This window comes from Mycetomoellerius zeteki, unplaced genomic scaffold (assembly GCF_001594055.1).
Source record: "Mycetomoellerius zeteki isolate Tzet28-1 unplaced genomic scaffold, Tzet1.0 scaffold124, whole genome shotgun sequence".
NCBI lineage: Eukaryota > Metazoa > Arthropoda > Insecta > Hymenoptera > Formicidae > Mycetomoellerius > Mycetomoellerius zeteki.
Window position 1 is genome coordinate 1,034,061 of NW_017256169.1, and position 21,301 is coordinate 1,055,361.

Sequence of the window (21,301 nt, forward strand, 5' to 3'; positions counted from 1 at the left end):
CTCGTTAGTGCGATCTCCTGCATGGTGTGTAACTGCAAATTTAGCGTTAAGAATCCTATTTTGCGACTAGTTATCCGTTTTTTATTGTACCTTATTGAAATAATTAGACTCTTATTCGATGCGAAGAATTTTGCGCTTAGTCTCAAAATTTATATTGATTTAATTAATTTCAGATTATATTTGTAAAAGCCTTGTATGTTTCGTAATATTAATTAATTTTTTTGCAATTATTCGTAGTCTGTTTTCTTCTATTCATTGTTATCTTGGAATAATTCAATTTTTATCTTGCGTTACATGAGATTATTTGTCTTAAGGAATGAATGGCTATTCTCAGTTGCAACATTTGTACCGACTGCCATGTAATTTAACCAGCTTTATATTATATTTATAAAAGTCTTGCTTATGTAGTAATATTCTATTATGTAGTAATATCGAGCAAGAAATTGTATCTTTATGATCTTTATGTTAAAATATATCAATAAATATGTATATTTAATTTGACTTTATCTTTGTAGAACACCCATAATTCTATTAATAAATATGCTGTTGTTAATAGTTCTACTTAAAGTACTCTGTATACTTGTGCTTTTGCCAATTGTATTGATAAAATGGAGAAAGCTTTACTCAAAGAAGCGCGAGGAGAGACAACAGACTGGAATGGTTGTCGGTATCTTTCATCCATACTGCAATGCAGGTGGAGGAGGAGAAAGAGTACTTTGGTCTGCGGTTCATGCTATACAAACCAAGTATGTATCAAAATAATATTTTTGTAAAGTTCATATTAAAGGTGTTTGGTATCAAAAATATTTGTGATCTGTTCATCAAAACTACATTGCACTGTTATCGCCATTAGATGCTTTCCATTTGATGACACAAGTCGAAATAAGTATCATTCTATGTTTGTTACTCACTGAATGTTAAGAAAGATAGAATGATATTGATTTGTGTCACCAAATGGAAACCCATTGCATTTCTTATCTTGTATTGAATTTATACTTCTAGATATCCTGATGTACACATAGCTATATACACCGGCGATCTTGACGCAGATCCTGAAAAGATTCTTAGCCGAACCGAAAAGACATTCAACGTGAAATTACAATCAAACATCGAATTCATCTATTTGCATGGGCGAAAATGGGTGGAGGCTTCTACATATCCTTATTTCACACTTCTGGGACAAAGCCTGGGATCCATCTATCTGGGCATCGAAGCGTTAAACAATCTTACACCAGGTAATGTAATAGATTGTTTAACTCGTAACTAGAATATAGATCCTCATAACTCTCGAACATTTTCCTAATTTTTAAGTAATATAATGGTTTGGAATAATTTTATTTTTCACAGCTTTGTTCTATTCATGTAGACTAATTATCATATTATATTTATACTAAGTTCAAATGTTGCGATTCTTATATAAAGAAAATAAAGCTAATAACAGGAAACTTCAATGAGTCCCAAAGACTCACATGTTGCTTTAACATCACAAAAAAATGTGTTCTTGTTATGGGTTTAAAATATATTTGTATTATTTTATAGTTTCTATTAACAAAATAAAAGTAGATACAAATAACACATAATTATATAATACTTGTAAAAATCGTAGACATATACATCGACACGATGGGTTACGCGTTTACGTATCCATTGTTTAAATACATCGGTGGTTGCCAAGTCGGATCGTATACGCACTATCCTACTATTTCGAGTGATATGTTGAAGTACGTCTACAAGAGAGTTGTTGCGCACAACAATCGAAGGATCATCGCTAGAAATCCGTTCTTTTCAGGAGCGAAATTCCTTTATTATAGATTATTCGCGCGTGTAAGTATACAAATCCGAATAATCGTTTTGTGAAGAAAAAGTAGATGAGTTTTTTCAAACAGTTATTTCATAATAGAACATTTCAGTTTTACGGATTGGTTGGTAGTTGCGCCGACATCGTGATTGTAAATTCCTCGTGGACTGAAGATCATATCAATACTATCTGGAAATGTCCACTGAAGACGCATCGAGTGTATCCCCCGTGTAGTGTGGAGCATCTGACTGAACTGCCGCTCCTCAGCGATGAGGAAAAGAACGATTGCATACGCATAATTGCGATCGCGCAATTCAGGCCGGAGAAAAATCATCCACTCATGTTGAAGGCGATGTTCGAGCTAAGATCTATTCTTAAGGACGAAGTCTGGGAAAAGGTGAGCTGACGATTTATCTCAATAGCCTCGAGATGTATTCTAAACTTGATCGTGCTATTTAGGTCAAGTTAGTCTGTATCGGTTCCTGTCGAAACGCCGAGGACGAAAAGCGCGTTAAAGATATGCAAGATTTGGCTAAATACTTGGCTTTAGACAAGAACGTCGAGTTCAAGTTGAATGTACCATACTCCGAGCTTGTGTCTGAGATGCAAAAAGGAACGATTGGTCTGCATACAATGTGGAATGAACATTTTGGTATCGGCGTCGTGGAGTGCATGGCAGCGGGATTAATTATGGTGGCCCATGCTTCCGGTGGTCCGAGGTATATATTTGGCTCAATATGTGATCATACTGTCGAGCGCGGTACAACTTTGTCGTGATCGCAGGTTCGCGACAACCTTTCTCTCTGCAATCTTAAGTGACGTCTACAATGAGATTTTAAGGCGTAAAATTTAAGCTTTGAGATTTTAAGGCATAAAACTTAAGCTTCAACCCATAAATTGATTAATCATAGTCAATTATTTTCCTCATATTCGACTGTAATTTGTCAATTTTTTACTTGAAGCTTACATTGCCGCTTTAATGCCGTAATGCTCAAACATTAATAACCAGAATTGGGTGTCAGACATAAGAAACCACTTATTTGCTAAAATTACTAATTGATTATAATTTCCATTTAATTCAATAAAATTGCGATCACGAAAGCTCAGCCATGGAATTGACTCATAAAAGGTTTTCTAATAAAAAGTTTACTTAAAAAAAATATTCTAATTTTAGGGCAGACATCATAGAAACACGAACGGGTAGTGTAACTGGTTTTCTAGCAAAAGATGAGATGGGATATGCCAAAGTACTAGCGTCCATCATACAAATGCATCCAAAGAATCGAAATGCTATTAGAGTTGCAGCCAGGTACAGATCAAGGATATTTTATAATTGTTTAATATTATGAAATAAAGATTCTTTTATATATCGATTTTTCGTATTTTTTTAGGTCATCTGTAAATCGTTTCTCATGCCAAGTCTTTGAGAAGGAGTTTCTACGGGCAATCGAACCGTTTTTCAGATCGAAACAAGAATAGTGTTATTACCTCATAATTCCTCTAAAATGATAAATGACGAATATGTGTGTGTAAATGGCTCATTTTGAAATCATAACGCACTTTCAGTACATGTTACAATACATTATCCTGTATGTATAGTAGCGCGTATATGTATCAAAGGGTGTTTTTTATGTGAGACAAATTTGTATTCATTTAGAAACTGCTTGATTTGCGTTAATTTTAGGTATTTTACAGTACATTAAATAATCATAATTTAGCACACAGAAAACCATAGCACATTGTATATATAATGATGCTTGTTAATGAACTGTATATTACTTAAACGACTTCAATGTTCTTACAAAATCCTAAAAATATTCTTGAAAATTACGAAAGTATGTATGAATATTAATGTCGATGTTGCAATTTACTTAACGATGGCAAATACGAAAGCCAATTGATCGATATAATACTTACGTCGAAATACATGTTAATCACATGCGCAACGATAAATATAAAACATCATATGTTCATTATTTAACCAGTCGAATTAAGATTGTCGTTAATCAACCCACATCCCTGACACTCCAAGACATAAGACGAAGTGTCCCCATCCTCGGCACTTTTTGACAAGTTAAAGCGAAGTCCGCGTTTACCCAACATTATCTCTGCAACCTGCATAGCAGTTTCTGTATGACAAGTGAGCTTCTTGTCTCCGACTTTGATCTGCGAAGTACCTTTCGCCAGTGCCATTAAAATTATCATCTGTAATAGATAACGCATTAATTTCATGAATTCAAAAGTTAAGGTATCTCTTCGAACTAACTACGCGCTTACCTGATCCTGCGTGTGTTCATCAACACATGCTCCTACCAGGAGCGGCTTTAAAATCTCGTTAGCCGCTGTTTCACCTGCCGGTGGTCCTTCTTGGCGTCCAGAACCTAATCCGGAGCCGCCGAGAACGCATCCCGTGCTGGTGTTACACACTATACTAATATTCATTTTATATTTACATTTATGTCAATTTTTTTACCTGTATCTAATGAAATAAAAGGCCTGTTTTTTTTAATTGAACTTTTTGCACAGTTTATCTTTGCTTTCTTTCTTTTCATGTTGAAAGAAGAAAAAAAAAAGATCAGCAAGAAGTTCAACTAAAAAGAACAGATCTTAGGAAAGAAAATTTTAATATAATAGTTTCTTACTTAATACCAGAGCCGTTTCCAACAGCCATTGCTCTGTCTTCCCTATAAGCTTCGATCGTAATTGGTGGTACTCGAATGTTGCTTTTCACTAATTTATTTGTTAAAATTGCTTTGGCATCGTTGGCCATTGTATGCGCCTCCTATGAAATATAACATAATTAATTCAAAATTTACTAGGAGAATTCATTTGTAGGTTCAATCGAAGTGATACATACATTTATGTGAACTGATCCAGCCACATAAGACCATCCTGTTATTCCCCGAGGATTTCCCAGATCAATTAAGGTAACTGCGTTTAAGCTACTGATCGGTTTTATGCGTAAATGCACCTCGCCTCCTCCCTTCGGATAATATCCCCTCCATTTGTCATTAATTTTAGTATAAATAGAACAATATAGCCGTAAAATTTAAGATCAGGTACTATAAATTGAGTGCATACCTCTTCACAACTATGAAATTAAAGTCTGCTCCAAATTTGTTCAGCAATGGTTTGAAAACTTCTGTCAGATATTCTATGTGTGGCCCCATGGGGACGTTCGTGCCACCCTTAAGGATGAGCGTGATCGTATCGTTACACGGAAAGAAGAGGGCACACGGCAATGCTACTTGTGCCAGTAAGCAAATGCATCCAGCAGTTTTCGTGTCTGCTACAAACGTTTTCTTGGTTTTGTTTAGTGGACCGGGCCGGAATTCCAAACGTGTCGATCCTATGTATCCACCTCTGACTTGGGCATTGCACATCTCCTTAACAAGTTCCACACCTATAACAACAAAATTTGAGTTTTCTACTTCATATAGTCGAATATAAAATATTGAATTCTGCTTTTGGATTACCTTTCAAATGTTGTGCCGCAAGACCGGGCTTGGGCCTTCCAGCGCGTATATTCTCGATTTCGATGGGGATGCCATAGAGCGTGCTCAAGCTGAGAGCAATTCGTAACACTTGCCCACCCTTCAAAGAAGAATTAAGATTATTGTGTATTATAGATATCATGCTTTTTTTAAGAGGCAGTGATTTATGTATTAAATGTGAAAAAGGAAGAGAGAGAGAGAAAAAAAAAGAGCGTGTGTGGGTGTGAAAGATGTAGCTATCAACGTAGAAAGATGTGACAAATTAAATACTATAATATCTGTTTCCACCAATGTAGATTAACTTTAATTTCAGTTCAATCTATTCTTTTTCTAGTTTTAAAGATTAGAAAAAGATAAAGAGTAAGTTGAACCGAGATTAAAGTTAATCTACATTGGTGGAAACGGACATAAGAGTGTTTTAAAAGACATGATATATTGTAACATTAAACAGTTAAATCCAAAAAACGTATATAGATAATAAAATACTTTGGAGCACTGCTTTTTATAAGATATAACATGTCTAGTCTATTAAAAAGAGAGAATGAAAGATATAGCTGTCAACATTGACAGATGCAATACAAATACTGTAGAAAATATTTTAGAGGACAAGACATATCATAACATTAAACAAATTCAAATGACACAGAGAATAAAATATTTTGAAGTACTGCTTGTTATCTAAAATATAAATAATCTATAATAAGAGAGACAGTGAAAGATATAGCTGTCAATATTGACAGATGTAACACGCATTAAATATTATACGAAATGTTTTAGGAGACAAGACATATCATAACATTAAACAAATCCAAGAGAAACACATAGATAATAAAATACTTTGGAGCACTGCTTCTTTTTTTCAAGATAAAAACATTTGTATTATATTTAAAATATATATAGTACATGTGTTTAATTTTAAGGAAAATGATAATATTTAGAGGACTTTTTGTTTAATATATATTTACACCCTCGCCCAAACTGCCGTCTATCTGCATAAGGGACGACATGATGCGATTCCTGAGCCTGCCAAGCACTATGATCGCGTCAAAGGAGACGTCTGCTCCCGGCGTCACGCCGGTTCCGCGTTTATTTTCGGCCCACCGCGAATTTCTGGGGAAAACAAAGATGTATCAGTAAGCTGTTGTAAGCGCTCGCTCAGGGAGACACTTACACCTAACTATAGAATGAATCCTGCTTGCTCATAAAGCCCGCCGGGACAGACAGTCCTTCTTGCGTCAACAAACGTAAGAGAGTTCCGACAGTCTTCAAATCAGATGTGTCCCTCTCAAGGAAAATAAATCTGATAATCTAATTGTTCCCCGCAAAATTCCGAAAAGGCGCAATTTTCACGTCAGAAAACCTTTTTTATATATTACAGAAGCGATATATCGCGTTATTTTCTTTCTGACTTGGTGTTGACGTTGTCAACATTGAAATCCGAGAATCACGGATAAATAAATTACATCCCCTGCCTGACACGATCTTGACGTGCGAGTTCTTACAACAAATGTAACGAGTATAACGAAAGCATTACGGATCCAAGCTTGTTGGAGCAATTAATGCTGAGCAATGTTCCGAACGTAGCGTGAAATCAACATATAAAATATATAGAACGTTATCTACAGAGGATTCAGAAATGCGGCTATGTAGTTCAATGTAGACGTTTCATGAACATAGAGAACTCTACTTTCGACCTTGATTGAGGCCGCGACTGAAGAGTGAAGAGTAGCGACTGGGTATTCCCTCTCTCTCTCTCTCCCTCCTCCTTCTACCCTCCCTTCCTGCCCCTTTCTCTCTTATTGGCTTTTTTCTCCTTTTGTTTGTGTCTTCTCTCTATCTTTCTCTGACTTTTCTCTTTTTATCTTTCTCCTCTCTTTCTAACCTCTCTCTTACTTTTCTCTTTTTCTCCCTATTATCCTTTTCTCTCTCTCTCTCTCTCTCTCTCTCCCTCCCTCTCCCTTTCGGTCTGGCGCGAGGAAGGCGACAGTGGCGCCGTTTGACAAGCGCAACTAGTAACCGAACCGAAGCGAACTCCGTATTCTCGATCGGACCCTTCTGTCCTACGTGAAGTGTGACGAGGTTAAAACAGCTGTTCTGCTGGATGGTCGCGTTGACAGGGACGACGATCAAGCGGATGAGAGATCTATCGGAAATCCAGGCACTTAAATGATATCGCGAATATTCCGTGGGGAAATCGAGAATATCGCGGTCAAACGCAAACGGCAAATCGACACTCTGAAAATCTTTAACGACAAGTAAGGGTGAATTCTCGTCATCGTTGTCGTCGCAAGAGCTACTCCTCCCCTCCCGTCGATATTGTAATCTTTCGCGTTAACCTTACTTGAGCCACATTATCGTCGATATTAACTCGATATCGCCCTACGAATGGCTATCTATATCGCGAAAACAATTAGATTCCTCGCTTATTCTCGTAGCGCTGTGCTCTCCCGACACAATCGGAAATGGTCACGAGTTCCTCCCATCATGACAGTAGCGATCGCTTCCAAGATTTTTTTTCTCGAAATGGCATTTGCGTCATTGTCTAATATCTCGCAAATGACGTTTCGAATGAATATTTGTGACGGGCAGATGTAAGACATTGAGCTAATAGCATTAAGATTAATGCTGGGTCAAGGTCACATTTGGTCTCGTAGATTTTTATTTGGCCGCAAGTGTTTGTGGAAAGTATAATGCAATAAATGTCTTGCAGTGTGATAGAGCTCAGAGAAAATGTGGACTATCAGGTGGAATTTCAAGCTGGCGAAAGACGAATGGCTATTATGGTTTCCCTGTCGCCGAATTTTCCGTTGGAGAAGCCAGTACTTAGAGTTTCCCCACCGATAAGCCATCCCTGGTGCAATGAGCATAGTGAAATTACCAGTGCGCCAGGATTACTCAATGTAAGCGGAGAAATTTATACAGAAAACTTGTGATACAGAAATATATAAATAATATAATTGAAAGACTAAAGAGTCAAGTTAATGGGTCAATTCTAAGCAGAATCGTAAGACTCGTAACATATTCTCGTAAAACTTGTATATATAAAAACTTATGACTAGTATTCTAATTTTATGCATATGTATCGTAAGACGTATGATTATTTGTAAATATCTCTAATTTCTTGTAAATTTTATGGTTAATAAGAAGCTGTCTGTAAAAATATTGTATAAAGGTACAAGCGTTTAAAAATTCTTACAAGTCTTACAAGAATATGTTAAGAACCTTATGATTCTGCTTAGAATTTATGCATGAGTTTTAATGTCAGTTAAAGTAATAAACATTAAGTTACAAATGAGTCATAATAAATGAAGTGTTAGAAAAGAGATAATATAGATAATATAGAAAAAAGAGATAATATATGACAAACTTATATTTCTTTTTTTATAACACTTCTATCATTTATTATGACCTTGTAATTTAGTATTTGTAACTATCTGTAATTTCAGATCTATTTTTTTTAACTAAACTTCTTACATGATTTGTCTTTTCTCTTTTTCTTTTCATATTAAAGAGAAAAAGAGAAAAGATGATTATATATACAAGTTCAGCTAAAAAAAACAGACCTTTAGTATTTTAATCCTTTAATTTGATTGTTTGAATTTTAATCCAATAGAGACCTTTGTGTTAAGTTAATTTAATGAAAATTTGTATTATACATATTATTCTTTAGTTTTATTTATGTATTTTATTTTAATGTATTTTGTACATTTGAGATAATAAATATCTTGTTATTACACCAGTTTTCAGTACACAGTGATCTCGGTCGGGTCGTCCAAGCTATTATCAGAGAATTCAGCAAGAATCCGCCACAATTGTTAGAGGATATTTCACCTGGTTCTAGTAAACCTCACCCAGGTATGTATCGCTAATTTACCTATTCTGTCATGCGTCGATATAATGAAATACTTTAATATGTAACAATTATTTTACTTATTTTATATTTATAGTATGTTTAAAAATAAAATGTATTTATATGTTTGACATAATGTTCGTTATTTTTATTAGATTATTCTATTGTAGAGTGCACTTGACATGGTCTTAATTTTTATTCTTCCTTTTTGTATTTTTTAATTATTCAATTTTTTATTCACTTATTTTTTATTATACTTTATATTTTATACATTATGATTTATTTATTTTGCTTTGGCTGAAGAAAATTCAGTAAATCAAAATTGTCCCATCACTATCACGTTTTAAACTAAAACTTGTTTATTTTTATTTGACACCTTTTTATTGCTCATCTTGGCTCTCTTTCTTTCTTGTAATATTACTTTGCAAAAACGAGTTTAGTATCTATACCTATTCATTGAAATACTTTTTATATGATTACAGATCTGCAGGGAAGAAACTCGCCGTCTTATTCGCTTCAGCAGTATCCTGTCGAAATTCCGTCGACGTCATTTAATTCATATTATAAGACGCAGTTTCCACATCTGTCGTCCTCTAATGCGAACACATGCATTTATAATTATAACTATACAAACTCCGGTCACACGTATGTCTCGACTTCGAAATCTTTCGGCGGTACATCGCATCACTCACCGTATATCTCGAATTCGAGGAGCAGTGCGCTTCAAAATTCTACGCCCACGCGGTATACCTCGGATCAGCACAGCACGCCTTATCTAAATTCACATTATGCGAACGCGAACTATCAGCAGCCGTTGCCGAATCAATCGCAGGTGAAAGCGCCGCAAAGCATAATATTTCCCGAATTAAACAAATTAACTAATGAGGAATTAAAGAAACTCAGCGAAGATGACGACAAAATGGACGACTTTCTGGAAAAACATTCCCAAATTAAAGATATAAATGCAGCGATCGAAGATGCTATGGATTGGGTTGAAAAAACTGCCGGTAAAGACAGAAATTTAATATCTTTACTATTGAAATGTTAAAATTGTAGAAAAACTTCTGTTATTTCTATTAATCCTGTTTAAATCTTAATTTGCGAGCTAAACGCTTCTCCTTCTTCATCATCTCGTTGAGACAGAGAGAAAACAAAAATAATAGGTGCTAGAACTTAGCCCATTGACTGGCTGCTTTAACATCTATCTTTTTTCTGTCTCACTCAATGAGACAGAGAACGTTTAGCTAGCAAACTAAGTTTTGAGCAGACCTGCAATTTAATCTGTATCTATTTAACGTTCTCATTTAATTGCTTATTAATAAACTTGTATCTCTTCTTGTAGAAACTAATGCAGCCAAAGAACCCGAACTGAAGCAGCTGCAAGCTGATGTAGCAGATAAGGTGAAAACGGTGGCAGCACTGAAAGCCAGATACGATCATCTCATACAACGATACAACAAATTATCCGAGGTTTTTACGCCGGATCACATAAAAGAATGTTTGAGACAAGCAGCAGACGAGAGCCACGAAGAGAGCGAGCAGATTGCCGAAGATTTTCTCAACCGGAAGATCGACGTCGAGCGTTTTCTCAGCACGTACATAGAGTGCCGGAAGCTAGGTCAAGCTAGGCGAACCAAGGAAGAGAAACTGGCGCATCAGTTGAATGAATTGAAACGAGCTGGTTTCTGAGATGAATATAATATATATAATCATTTTTTTCTATGAAGCGAACAAAAACTGTAAATAAGACTTAGTTAAATTAAACGTTATTGTGAATTTAAATTTATAGCATTCGTGATTACCAGATATCTGATGTGGTTAGAAGATTCGACAGAAGATTTGGTGGAAATGTATTTTGCATAAACATGTTATGTTTAATTCGCTTTTTACTTACGCTGCATTCTAAATTATTTTGAACCGCGTAGCATTCTAGAATTGACGGATATATACATATACATACACATACACACAAGTGGCGCTAAATGCATGAAGTGGTTAAAAGCCGAGAGTGCTTTAAGATTGAAGCCTATTCTACAATGTGCTTTTTGTTTCCTGTTTCTTGCTTTTTGCTATTTTTTGTATCTTGCCTTTTTGCCTCTTATCCCGTTTTTCGTTTTCTGTTGCTCGAGATAAATGTTAACGAACTTCAGAAGAAACAGAAAACAAAGAGCACATTGTAGAACAACCATAACTTTTGATGGAATACAGTTGCACATTGTATTCCGGACAATTCAATGAGATAAAAAAGCAATATAGTGAATGGTTAAAAGAATTAAATCCGCATTAAAACCCGTGTAACAAGTTCAATTGAATTCAATGAGTACTTATTCCATAGTGAAAATAACAATGGCTTTAATTATATTAGTTTTGCACAAGTGACACGTGTACTGTCGCGATTAATTCTGGCACAGAGGTACGTTTTTTACTCTGTAAATAAATGTGCAGGGATGTAATTAAAATCAATTTTTGAAAATTTGCTATTCGGTGACGTTACTTTTAATTATTTATCCTATTGATGTTCCTAATATTGTAACATATTGAAAAATTATATAGATATACGACAGAAAATGGAAAACAAAAATGTTGAACTCTTGAAGAGATTTAAAACCCTTTTCCTTTCGGCTAAAAAAAACAGCTGGAAAAGATTAATATGGTTAATATGATACTCGTCATATTTGATAACATTTATTATTATAAATTTTATTATTAATCTCTATTTATGTATACTAAAAGAACTGGTCATTCAGATGTCAACGAATATTGCACAATATACATATTCCAGTTTTATCATTTCTCGTCATAAATTGGAAATATTACTAACTATGAAAAACACGATTAGGCGTGCATTTCCGGAGTATAAAAATAATACATCGGTTTTATATATATATATATATACACATATATATATAAAAGCAGTTTTCACACATCTGTTAAATGCACTATTCAGTCCATCAGTGGCAATTATGATTCTTTTTGATACAGCGCGTTAACTTTCTCTTCTTTTGATACTCTTCATTTTTGATAGTGGCAGTACATTTTTTAATACAGCGATAGTTTACAGGTTCACAGTAGGATTTTATCAGGGATCCACGAAAGAGATCATGATGTAACGTGTACCCGCAGTCACTCGCAATCCTTCGTGATAGTGTGTCAGTCTTCCAGGATGCATCAGCATCCAGCCTGGCTTCGTGTCGGTAACCGAGCAGTTGTATCGAATAAATCTGCATCCACCGCCTTCATAATCCACTCCCGCTTGATTCAGGGCGATGTTGATAGTGTAGGTCGAAGAATCATGATGCGGCCTCAGGGATGGTTGCTCATCCGGGCGATATCTCACAATAAAATTCATGAGGGACCTTGGTGGCTGCCGACATAAGAATAATGTATAATATATGGTTCCAAAAAAAATTTACAGCAACTTTGAACGATACATTTGCCAAGCACAGAATAAAAAGTTATCGTGACATCAAAATGGTATCAAAATGACTCCAAAATGATTATTAAAAATACATTTTTGATCAGTCATGATTTATTTTAACGTTATTTTGATGTTATCGTGATCTGTTCCGCTTGAGTTCCCAAATAACACGTAATGTCACAGCGGCGTAAAATCGACATGAAATTCAGTGAAACTTTCATCAAGTCTCAGTTAAGATATCAACCGAGTGTTACTTGGGGATCTTAAGTTATCATTGTTCCTTAATTAAAAAATCTACATACACACAACGCAGAGATCCCAATCACTTGCTACGAAGCGGTACAACCTAGTTAGTTAAACCATGTGCATTTAGCGAGTGCATGTACCATTGTGAGATCTGTGCGCATTAAAATCCCTTCCATATACCCAAATTTCAGAATCTTACGTAGTCGTTATATCCTGTAAAGACATGTTCTTGCAAGGGACTGACATAATCTTTTAGAAACTTTAACCAGGCGTCCTGGAGATCAACTTGATTCATGTGAATATCACGGGTCGGTACCGCTTCGTATCCGGATTCCAGTCGAGAATCCTAGAAAGATCAGTGAACATAAATAAATCTTACATCGTGAAAGTAGCCGGTGAAGACGAGTTCCTGCAACGGCCTAACGTATTCTTTCAAGAAATACAACCATTGTTGATCGTACTGAATTTGGTTCATGTGAATATCGCGGGTTGGCACGTTTTCGTAGCCACCCGACAATCGTGAATCCTGCCAAGAAAGTAAATTGCACAGTACAAAAATTCTAATAACGTTACTAATTGTAAGTTAATTGGCGATAAAAGACTCATAAGGAGAATTTCTCTCAACTTACATGATTAGTTCCATCCGACCATTGTCCGAAAGTCTCAACGATTCCTACGAGCTCCTTGGTAAACCTGAGATTAACAATGGGAAACCAATAGACGTCCGGGCATGGCTGCAAAGAATCAAGTTGAACAGGAAGTAGTAGAAGTGATAATTCAGAGAAATTCTTTACGGTTAATCATCTTTACCTGTATCGGCTTCTTGTCGGGATTAAAGTTCTCACTATAATTCGGATGAATGTATCTTTTCTCCCAGTCCAGCTTATTTTCTATGATCTGGTACATGTCCGGATAGATGAGTCGGATGTCGTAGGTATCGGGATCGACGAGATGGCCGAATTCGAGCCGGTTATTGACATACATAAACAGGCCCCGCTGTCGATTTCCATGGGCGAATGCCATCTCCGTGTCCAAGTCGCCAGCCTCATAGGTTGGCCGGGTCGCCTTGTTTGCTATAATCGTCGCGTTGATCAAGTAGCAGTTACTGACGAATGGCACGTTCCACAGTCCCCTGAAACAGGCATCAACGTGATTCGGCGAATTGCATATTGGAGGAGCGCTTCGGAGAAGGCGTGCAACGAGCGCAACTAGCAGAGAGCACTTGTTTGCCCCACGGTCGAACACGATGGCATTTGTTTTCCGGAGGTCGTCGCTTAAGTGTTTTGTAAGGTGATCGCAGTGGTAGCCGCGATTGGCCGTTGAACATACTTGGCAATGAGTTATGCATAATTATCCAATTGAGATTCATAACTCAGTACATCAGCGTGTGACTGCGCGCGTCGCCTCGTGGTTTCATTCGTATTTTAGGTGGTAGGACCTAGCGGATCCATAATACGCTCGTGCCAGAGATCAGCCAAGTCCTCCGTATCTTCCTGGTAAGAATAGCGAAATGCTCTTTGTGCATGTTGATGAATTGCATTGCGCTGCGATTACATTGTAAATTGGCACGTTATTGCCTGCGGAACGCGATCCATTGATCTCATCATCGAATTTCTCACGGCCGCGAATCGATATAGCAATATAATGTAATATATATGTATATAAAAAGAGTAGTGGGTATAATACTATATAATAGTGATAAATGAGTTCGCGATAAGGTATATAAAGTGTTCGTGGCGAAGCCCGCGTGCGTTGTTGGTCACTCTTCAGTCGTCTAAGTTTCTCGGGTTCACTCTGGTTATAGATCAAATGACGAGATGCCGACTGCTCTATTTGCTTCTATTAGCGGCCCTAATGATAAGCACAGAAGCAGCGAAGGGCGGCGGTGGTAGAGGGAGAGGCCGCGGCCGAGGAAGACTGTTCGGCTCGCGAATGCATATCCTGATACCCAATCGAAATCCTGCGAGTACGCACTATTACGAGAACAAGGATGTGAGTGTGAGAATAAGGACGATGATGTGTATCTTGTGTATCTGTGTCGCGATCTAGTGATACCATTTCCCGGGTTTTTCGCAGGGTGCCAAGATCGTGAAGGCATCCCACTTCGAACTGGACTACATGCTGGGCAGAAAGATCACGTTCTTCTGCATGGCGATCGGTGTCCCAAGACCGGAGATCACCTGGCTGAAGGACGGGATCGAGTTGTACCATCACAAGTTCTTCCAGGTAAGCTAATCCACAATTAAAATCTGGAACTGGTCTTCCCTAAAAGCAGTCCACTGTTAAAGATGGACAATTGGTTTCTCGGATATCGCGAGAATCTGGAGATCGTTTGAATTGCCAGGTGCACGAGTGGCCTGTTGGTAATGACACGATAAAGTCGAAAATGGAGATCGACCCTGCAACGCAGAAGGACGCCGGATATTACGAGTGCCAGGCGGACAATCAGTACGCCGTCGATCGCAGAGGCTTCAGAACGGATTACGTCATGATCTCGTATTAAACGTTTTCCCTGATGGGTAGCTGCGCGATCGCCATAGTATTAGAACGAATATCTTGTGTGAAAATAGATATAGACAGTTTGTTATTGATTTGTTACATGATAGATTTTTATTTGATAAGCAGTTAGTTTATATACTCGATAAAGCTCTGATCCAAATTAATAAGGGAAATAGCCCAGTAAAACCAGTTAAACAACATCCAGTAAAAACAACATCAATGTTACAATTTTACACTTAATAATGTAATTACGCGTATTTGTTATATAACAGTTAGATTGTTGAGTGTAAAATTTTAACACTGATGTTATGTTATTGTTAGTTGCTTTTTTTATCCTCCCCAGAAGGAGGTTGTGATATTTAAGAAATTAGTCCAACTTTCTACGTGGCGTCAGCGACGTAAAAATTAAGGTCATAACAATTTGTCTTTCTCCTTCTGATGTGAGCAAAATAGACCTCTTTTGGATTACCAACGGACGTGCGAAGGTACGAAAACAAATCCGATGGTTCCCCCCAATTCGTTAAAGCATGATTGACTGTTATAAGGGGATACGCGAGGAATATATCGAAAATGGTCCATCACTGCAAATTTAACAAGGCAATTGCATTGTGCGACAGTGGCATACTTCTCTCGCTGCGTCGTCGCCAATAACCGCGACAATCTGTAGCACAGTGTGAAATAAACAATCTGCATGAATATTGTACAAACGCTGTGTATAATAATTACAGTTATTTCTCCTCTATACAGCTTCCGTTTCCTGGCTTTAATTCTTGAATTTGAATACGCATGACGTATTGTTGCAAATTTTTATTAAGACGCATCACAGGTAACTAATTTAAACTTGCAATTGTACCGGAAATCTAAGTCATCCGGAAGGAATGAGCAAATGGTTAAATTAATGGATAAGCGCTCTGCATATTTGATAGGAATTGATGGCGATCATGTAGTGTAAAGGAATAACCGACGTGCATATAGCCCGACATACATTATCTGCATATAAGTCTGTAATAGATGCGAGAGGACACTAGGGGAGTAATGAGTAGGTGACTGTCAGTTACATCGGAGTTCCGTGTGATCTACGAACGCTACAACGTACAGTGAGTATCCTCAGCCTATCTCCGCTCTGATAAATAATAACATCAGGCGATCATTTTAGCATTTTCCACACGTTTCTATATAATCTTATAATAACAAGACTTCAATCTCGATTCGTATTAATTGCGGATTATTTCGATCCAAAATCAAGTGGCACGAGCGACACATGAATCTGCAAGTTTGAAAAATCGTGTAAGATATTATGTGTAATGTTCCATTCTATTCCACTTTTATTAGATTATCATGTCACGCTCCATGCTGTTGCTAATCTTGTTGGGTATATTATTGCTCAATTGTCAAGAGACACTTGGTAGAAGAGGACGAGGAAGGAGCAGGAGCAAGTCCCGTGTGCAAATCGGATTGCCCATTACCGGAAAGTACCGCGATCCGGAGAGCGATCAGTATTACAACAATAATAACGTACGTAGAAAAGGAGATTGCTCGATGAGAGGAACGTTTTCGTTCTTGCACTACTCCAGTTCAGAGAAAAACGTAATGACAATGATGACAACTATAGATGACAATTATATAAGTTTTATATTGTGTAGAATTAATGTACATAATATAGTTAAATAAATTATTTTATAGTTGAATAATTACAAGATAGTTTATTCAACTATGCATATTAATTTTCATATAAAACTTAAATAAATTGCCATTTATATGATTACTATCATTGTCTTTTCTTCTAAGTGCAATGCAATGAGAAAGAGATCACTATCTCAATTTAATCTAAAATAATCTGTCTCAATGTAAATCTCTCTTATTGTCACCGGTGTATATTAATTTCTTTTAGGGAGCCAAAATACTTTTAGCGTCGCACTTCGATCTAGAGTACGTCCTGGGACACAAAATAGCTTTCCTCTGCGTCGCTCGTGGCAATCCACGCCCGCATGTTACGTGGTTCAAGGATGGCGCCGAGATTTATACGCATCACTATCTACATGTCAGTGAATATATGCACATTTTCAATGTAAAATTATTAATTACGGAATTGTGAAGAGCAGTCAATTGAGTTGCACCTACAATCAATAATGGCTTGATATTTTATCAATACTAACGATATTATATATCCGTTCTCTACAGATACATGAGTGGCAAGTCGGTCCTGACAAAGTGAAATCGAAACTCGAAATCGATCCCGCTACTCAAATGGACGCGGGAGTCTACGAATGCACAGCGGATAATATGTACAGCATCGATCGAAGGTCTTTCAAGACTGACTTCTCCATCGCTTTCGATTAGTGCGAGCGTACGGGAGACCGCAAACAAACACGTACAATTAGATAAGAAAACATATAAAGCCCAGGTAACACGTAAACTTTTTACGATAGACCCTAAGAAAACGATTTAGAACGACTCGCAGGAGACTAAAATTGTCCTAATCCGGAATGCGAGAAATTGTTCTCAATCTTATCGAAGCGCAGCGTTGCAATCGGCGTCTATCTAGAATAATAATAATCGACGCTTCTTCAGGCGTACATATTGTAGTTCAAGCGAAAAATATAGAAGATTGATATTTGTATGTTTCGCTTTACCTTCGTTCGTTTTTTATTATCTCCATGTAATCGAAGCTCCGCGCGTAAAATCCGTCGTCCGTTATGGCGCCCCAGAAATTGCTCCACGCTTTAAATGGTCGTATGAGCAAGGGCGCGACGATTCCTCTCTGCTGCTTCACCAGTAACTTCAACGTGTGCTCATTGTCCAGATGTGCGACTGCGTCGATCGACAGACATCCGGAACATTCTTTCAACAAGCAATGCTCCCTGAAACAGACCACTTTTTAGCATTCCTATAAATGTCACGCGTCCTTTCACTCGCTCTAGCGTTAAATAGTGTACGTCTCGAGTCTTTAAATCACAGACTTTTACGTATTATGGACCGTTAACAGCGAGCTTTATGATAAAATCGTGTCGCTATATTTAGTGTTGGACAAAAATCATATCAAATTTTATTATCTCACGTTATAGGTATTTTTCAATATTTTTATTTAAAATTAAAAATATTATCTTTTATTTATTTAGATTAAATCACATATTCTTACTGCACATTGCATATTATCCCTCAGTAAATATAGTTACCAATTTCACATTTTACCGCGAATTTACTAGATGTTAACGGTATAAAAGTCTGTGCTTTAAATTATATTCGCAGAGTTATGAGCTTTGCTTACATTGCCAACTTTCTCGCGTCAACCTCGCTGACGTCGTCGCTCGGCAATATTCGCTTCGCGCTCAAGTATTCCTGGCCAATCTTCTCGAAGAAATCATCCACCACGTCTTCGTGATAGGGAACGTTGTTGTGAACAAACAGATGTAACTTCGACTTTGGATAGTATTGGCGATAGATAGCTCGGAAGAATTCTTCTAGAAACGGCATAGGACGCTCGATAAAAATGGCTATTAGAATAACCGGATACGTTTTCAGTTCGGTCTTGTCGAGTTCAATGGTTTGGTCCCAGCACGCCAAACACCCCTCATCCGGCGTCCAAGCGCGGGCCAGATAATTGCCTAAGGAATTTAAGACCAGCTTGCTGGGTCCGTTGCCATGAAGCACCAGGGGCACTGTGTTGTAGACGATGTTTTGAAGATAAGCCTCTTCTCCTTTAAACCTGAGCTCCACATCGGCTGTAAAGGACAATAAATTATTCAGTCAGCAAAATGCTAGCAATTTGCTTACAAATTGCTGACAAATTCAATCAAAAATATTAACAAATTGGCAATAACTGTGTTTGCATTAAGCTTGTTTTATCGACAAAGTTTGCTGACATAATGTGAGGGGAAATTGTCGGCAAACTTAAAGACCTCCAAGAGAGTTTCTACACAAACTAAGCAAAACTTTAACCAGTTTTAGTTTTGATGGTTTTTGTAGTCAATTTGCGGCAAGCTGTCAACAAGCTCGCACGGTTTTTGCTGACAATTTATTCTCATATTAGTCAGTAGATTTTGTTATATATCTGCCACTGAATGCTAACATCAAATGATATAATAGAATGTGAATCAAATTTGATCGACAAAATTTGTAGCAAGCATCTGACAAAATTTATTTTTGACATACTTGGTTGACTGAATAAAATACGATTAATGTATATTGACGCTCTTTGTTGCGGATTCCGCTTGCCCTTACCTACCGCACCGTAGAGATTCTGAAATATCTCAGATTTGTGATCTAGCTTGATTTTGTGCCGCAACCTGAGCTCATCTTGCAGATACACGGTCGTGTAGAATAATTGATCATCGTCCTCGTCCTTGATAACAGCTGTCTCTAAGATCTTATACACATCGGTCGCATAACCGATGAAACCACCGGAATTCAAGTATCGTTTGCCCCTTGATACGGGCGGATACTGAGTCGCCAGGGATTTATCCGGCCAGCAATACGCCTCCGCGGAAAATAAGACTCGAGCGTCGGTATCCAGGAAACGCTCGACGATGGTGGATAGATCGCCAAGAAATATAACGTCATAGCTAAAAGCAGGAAATATACACATTATAAAATATCTTCTCTGCGGTAACAGAATAGTTCAGATGGCCCAGAACATTCTAGCAATAATGCAATAACACTCTTATAATATTACTGGAATGTTTCAATGTTGCTGTAATATTGTTGAAATGTTCCATACTATCAGGGAGGCTGTACCCACCTATCAGTGAACAAAATAATCTTCTTTTCATCATTCTGATAGTCTTCCAAGGCTTTCCTGAGGAGATTAATTTTATATCCACCGCCGGCATAACGCACAACGTTACCGCCTTTCCAAGGCTCGCCTAGACCAAGGACGTTCAATTTATCATGAAATCCATGGATCTCGGCCGATCTCAGGTACCTTCTGAAGCCATCTGTCTCGTTGGAAGCGACGGTAAATACCAGGACATCTAAAAAACATATATGTTATAATTAACTGTGAGATGAAGAACATGATAATCGAAAACACACTTTTTAACAAAAAAAGTTACGCATAGGTCTAAATGTTGAGATCGTTTTCTCAATAACAGTAATAAATATGGCTTCAACACGTAACATCTTTATCACAGGTCTCATCGAAAAGAATTGAAAGACTCCTGTGACGTTTTGCTACATTTGTCAACGTTTTTGAAACAATAGTCTTTTTCTAAACCTGTGTGTAATTTTTTTTGTCAAAGAGTATACAACGTATAGAAATTGTCATATCTTTATAAAAAATTTTTCTTTGTCTTGTCTCTTAAAGAGTTTAAATTGTTAAATTCATACAGGAAAGAAGATTAAGCGGATTGACAAGAATTATTGCCAGCGATTCTCGAGGATGAACCGTGCTTGTGCATCGGGGCTACGATATATTGATTCCTTCATTGTTCATCCAGCCGATGAACTCGTTTGCATTACGCCAAACTCGTGATGTCATGCCGAGAAGTAGCGCCCACGAGAGCCGCAGCACATACGCTGGCTGCGTTGAGAGAGAACACGCGTCTCCAGCGCTTGTATTACTGAGCTGTCGATATACTTACGCAAGCAACACGAGATATTCTTAGAACGCAGAACCCATGGAAATTTGAGGAAAGTTGCTTTTAGAGCATTTCATTTGGAAGGCGATTAAAGGAAAAGAGCAACTATTAAAATAACAGCCTCCTTGGAATGACTTACAAGAAAATTGTAAAATTAAAAATGCGTACAATGTATTAATAGCTGTGTTCAGTAGAAAAGCAGCTTTGCAACTATTATAATATTTTTTAATATGATTGGTACATATTACATTTAGATTCAGCGAGGAACTATATAGGAGCAAGAACTAATCATATTAAAGAATCTTACGACAGTTACAAAAAATTACTTTTTCTGCTGAATGCTGTCAATGATAAGATGAATTGATCTAGTATTTATATTTTAAAATGAACGATCAGCGTTAATTTAACGAATTATAAATC

At 37.1% G+C, this 21,301-nt stretch overlaps 6 protein-coding genes across 11 annotated transcripts in view; 4 read left to right on the forward strand and 2 right to left on the reverse strand.

The window, feature by feature from the left end:
• Plod (procollagen lysyl hydroxylase) overlaps nt 1–21,301 on the reverse strand; it is a 30,024-nt gene that overhangs the window by 4,693 nt on the left and 4,030 nt on the right. The window contains exons 2-9 of one of the 4 annotated variants that reach the window (XM_018461611.1): nt 20,044–20,275; nt 19,527–19,867; nt 18,574–19,027; nt 17,939–18,166; nt 13,617–13,938; nt 13,436–13,540; nt 13,186–13,332; nt 12,177–12,506 (exon numbers count right to left, since the gene is read on the reverse strand). In XM_018461611.1, coding sequence (XP_018317113.1) covers nt 12,222–12,506; nt 13,186–13,332; nt 13,436–13,540; nt 13,617–13,938; nt 17,939–18,166; nt 18,574–19,027; nt 19,527–19,867; nt 20,044–20,275 — 2,114 coding nt within the window. In that variant the 3' untranslated portion in view covers nt 12,177–12,221. The other 3 variants (XM_018461610.1, XM_018461612.1, XM_018461613.1) reach the window with 3 other exon arrangements.
• On the forward strand, nt 529–3,788 carry Alg11 (ALG11 alpha-1,2-mannosyltransferase). Its single transcript, XM_018461616.1, has 7 exons — nt 529–746; nt 1,003–1,235; nt 1,607–1,824; nt 1,911–2,195; nt 2,258–2,517; nt 2,973–3,107; nt 3,190–3,788. The coding sequence occupies exons 1-7, from the start codon at nt 541–543 to the stop codon at nt 3,275–3,277; spliced, it is 1,425 nt and encodes a 474-aa protein (XP_018317118.1). The 5' UTR covers nt 529–540; the 3' UTR covers nt 3,278–3,788.
• Nucleotides 3,758–6,979, reverse strand: Rtca (RNA 3'-terminal phosphate cyclase). Its single transcript, XM_018461615.1, has 8 exons — nt 6,464–6,979; nt 6,258–6,402; nt 5,275–5,392; nt 4,880–5,201; nt 4,656–4,797; nt 4,441–4,580; nt 4,076–4,229; nt 3,758–4,003 (listed from the first exon to the last, which is right to left on the reverse strand). The coding sequence occupies exons 2-8, from the start codon at nt 6,297–6,299 to the stop codon at nt 3,776–3,778; spliced, it is 1,146 nt and encodes a 381-aa protein (XP_018317117.1). The 5' UTR covers nt 6,300–6,402; nt 6,464–6,979; the 3' UTR covers nt 3,758–3,775.
• On the forward strand, nt 7,368–11,161 carry Vsp37A (Vacuolar protein sorting 37A). The gene is made up of 5 exons (XM_018461614.1): nt 7,368–7,547; nt 8,003–8,192; nt 9,033–9,147; nt 9,625–10,149; nt 10,485–11,161. The coding sequence occupies exons 1-5, from the start codon at nt 7,459–7,461 to the stop codon at nt 10,829–10,831; spliced, it is 1,266 nt and encodes a 421-aa protein (XP_018317116.1). The 5' UTR covers nt 7,368–7,458; the 3' UTR covers nt 10,832–11,161.
• Nucleotides 14,073–15,515, forward strand: LOC108731334 (immunoglobulin domain-containing protein oig-4). 2 transcript variants are annotated; one of them, XM_018461617.1, is made up of 4 exons: nt 14,073–14,302; nt 14,611–14,798; nt 14,883–15,032; nt 15,151–15,514. In XM_018461617.1, exons 2-4 carry the CDS (start codon nt 14,616–14,618, stop codon nt 15,307–15,309), a joined length of 492 nt encoding a protein of 163 aa, XP_018317119.1. In that variant the 5' UTR covers nt 14,073–14,302; nt 14,611–14,615; the 3' UTR covers nt 15,310–15,514. The 2 variants fall into 2 exon arrangements, with proteins under 2 accessions (XP_018317119.1, XP_018317120.1); XM_018461618.1 differs by lacking the exon at nt 14,073–14,302 and having other exon boundaries at nt 14,530–14,798; nt 15,151–15,515.
• Nucleotides 16,324–17,917, forward strand: LOC108731335 (immunoglobulin domain-containing protein oig-4). 2 transcript variants are annotated; one of them, XR_001937018.1, is made up of 5 exons: nt 16,324–16,402; nt 16,638–16,820; nt 17,197–17,346; nt 17,487–17,709; nt 17,755–17,917. XR_001937018.1 is itself a non-coding variant. In XM_018461619.1 (4 exons), the coding sequence occupies exons 2-4, from the start codon at nt 16,644–16,646 to the stop codon at nt 17,643–17,645; spliced, it is 486 nt and encodes a 161-aa protein (XP_018317121.1). In that variant the 5' UTR covers nt 16,324–16,402; nt 16,638–16,643; the 3' UTR covers nt 17,646–17,741. The 2 variants fall into 2 exon arrangements, 1 of the variants encoding a protein (XP_018317121.1); XM_018461619.1 differs by lacking the exon at nt 17,755–17,917 and having other exon boundaries at nt 17,487–17,741.

What these genes read in the sequence shown, in the direction of transcription:
- LOC108731335 (XM_018461619.1), top strand. Translation starts at nt 16,644, where the DNA reads ATGTCACGCTCCATGCTGTTGCTAATCTTGTTGGGTATATTATTGCTC. An exon ending in AGTATTACAACAATAATAAC is followed by an intron (nt 16,821 to 17,196) that starts GTACGTAGAAAA and finishes AATTTCTTTTAG; the next exon opens with GGAGCCAAAATACTTTTAGC. An exon ending in ATACGCATCACTATCTACAT is followed by an intron (nt 17,347 to 17,486) that starts GTCAGTGAATAT and finishes CGTTCTCTACAG; the next exon opens with ATACATGAGTGGCAAGTCGG.
- Rtca (XM_018461615.1), bottom strand. Translation starts at nt 6,299, where the DNA reads ATGTCGTCCCTTATGCAGATAGACGGCAGTTTGGGCGAGGGT. An exon ending in AATTTCATAGTTGTGAAGAG is followed by an intron (nt 4,798 to 4,879) that starts GTATGCACTCAA and finishes TGACAAATGGAG; the next exon opens with GGGATATTATCCGAAGGGAG. An exon ending in CTGGATCAGTTCACATAAAT is followed by an intron (nt 4,581 to 4,655) that starts GTATGTATCACT and finishes TATATTTCATAG; the next exon opens with GAGGCGCATACAATGGCCAA.
- Alg11 (XM_018461616.1), top strand. Translation starts at nt 541, where the DNA reads ATGCTGTTGTTAATAGTTCTACTTAAAGTACTCTGTATACTTGTGCTT. An exon ending in AGGACGAAGTCTGGGAAAAG is followed by an intron (nt 2,196 to 2,257) that starts GTGAGCTGACGA and finishes CGTGCTATTTAG; the next exon opens with GTCAAGTTAGTCTGTATCGG. An exon ending in GCTATTAGAGTTGCAGCCAG is followed by an intron (nt 3,108 to 3,189) that starts GTACAGATCAAG and finishes GTATTTTTTTAG; the next exon opens with GTCATCTGTAAATCGTTTCT.
- LOC108731334 (XM_018461617.1), top strand. Translation starts at nt 14,616, where the DNA reads ATGACGAGATGCCGACTGCTCTATTTGCTTCTATTAGCGGCCCTAATG. An exon ending in ACTATTACGAGAACAAGGAT is followed by an intron (nt 14,799 to 14,882) that starts GTGAGTGTGAGA and finishes GGTTTTTCGCAG; the next exon opens with GGTGCCAAGATCGTGAAGGC. An exon ending in ACCATCACAAGTTCTTCCAG is followed by an intron (nt 15,033 to 15,150) that starts GTAAGCTAATCC and finishes TTGAATTGCCAG; the next exon opens with GTGCACGAGTGGCCTGTTGG.
- Vsp37A (XM_018461614.1), top strand. Translation starts at nt 7,459, where the DNA reads ATGATATCGCGAATATTCCGTGGGGAAATCGAGAATATCGCGGTCAAA. An exon ending in TTCTAGTAAACCTCACCCAG is followed by an intron (nt 9,148 to 9,624) that starts GTATGTATCGCT and finishes ATATGATTACAG; the next exon opens with ATCTGCAGGGAAGAAACTCG. An exon ending in TTGGGTTGAAAAAACTGCCG is followed by an intron (nt 10,150 to 10,484) that starts GTAAAGACAGAA and finishes CTCTTCTTGTAG; the next exon opens with AAACTAATGCAGCCAAAGAA.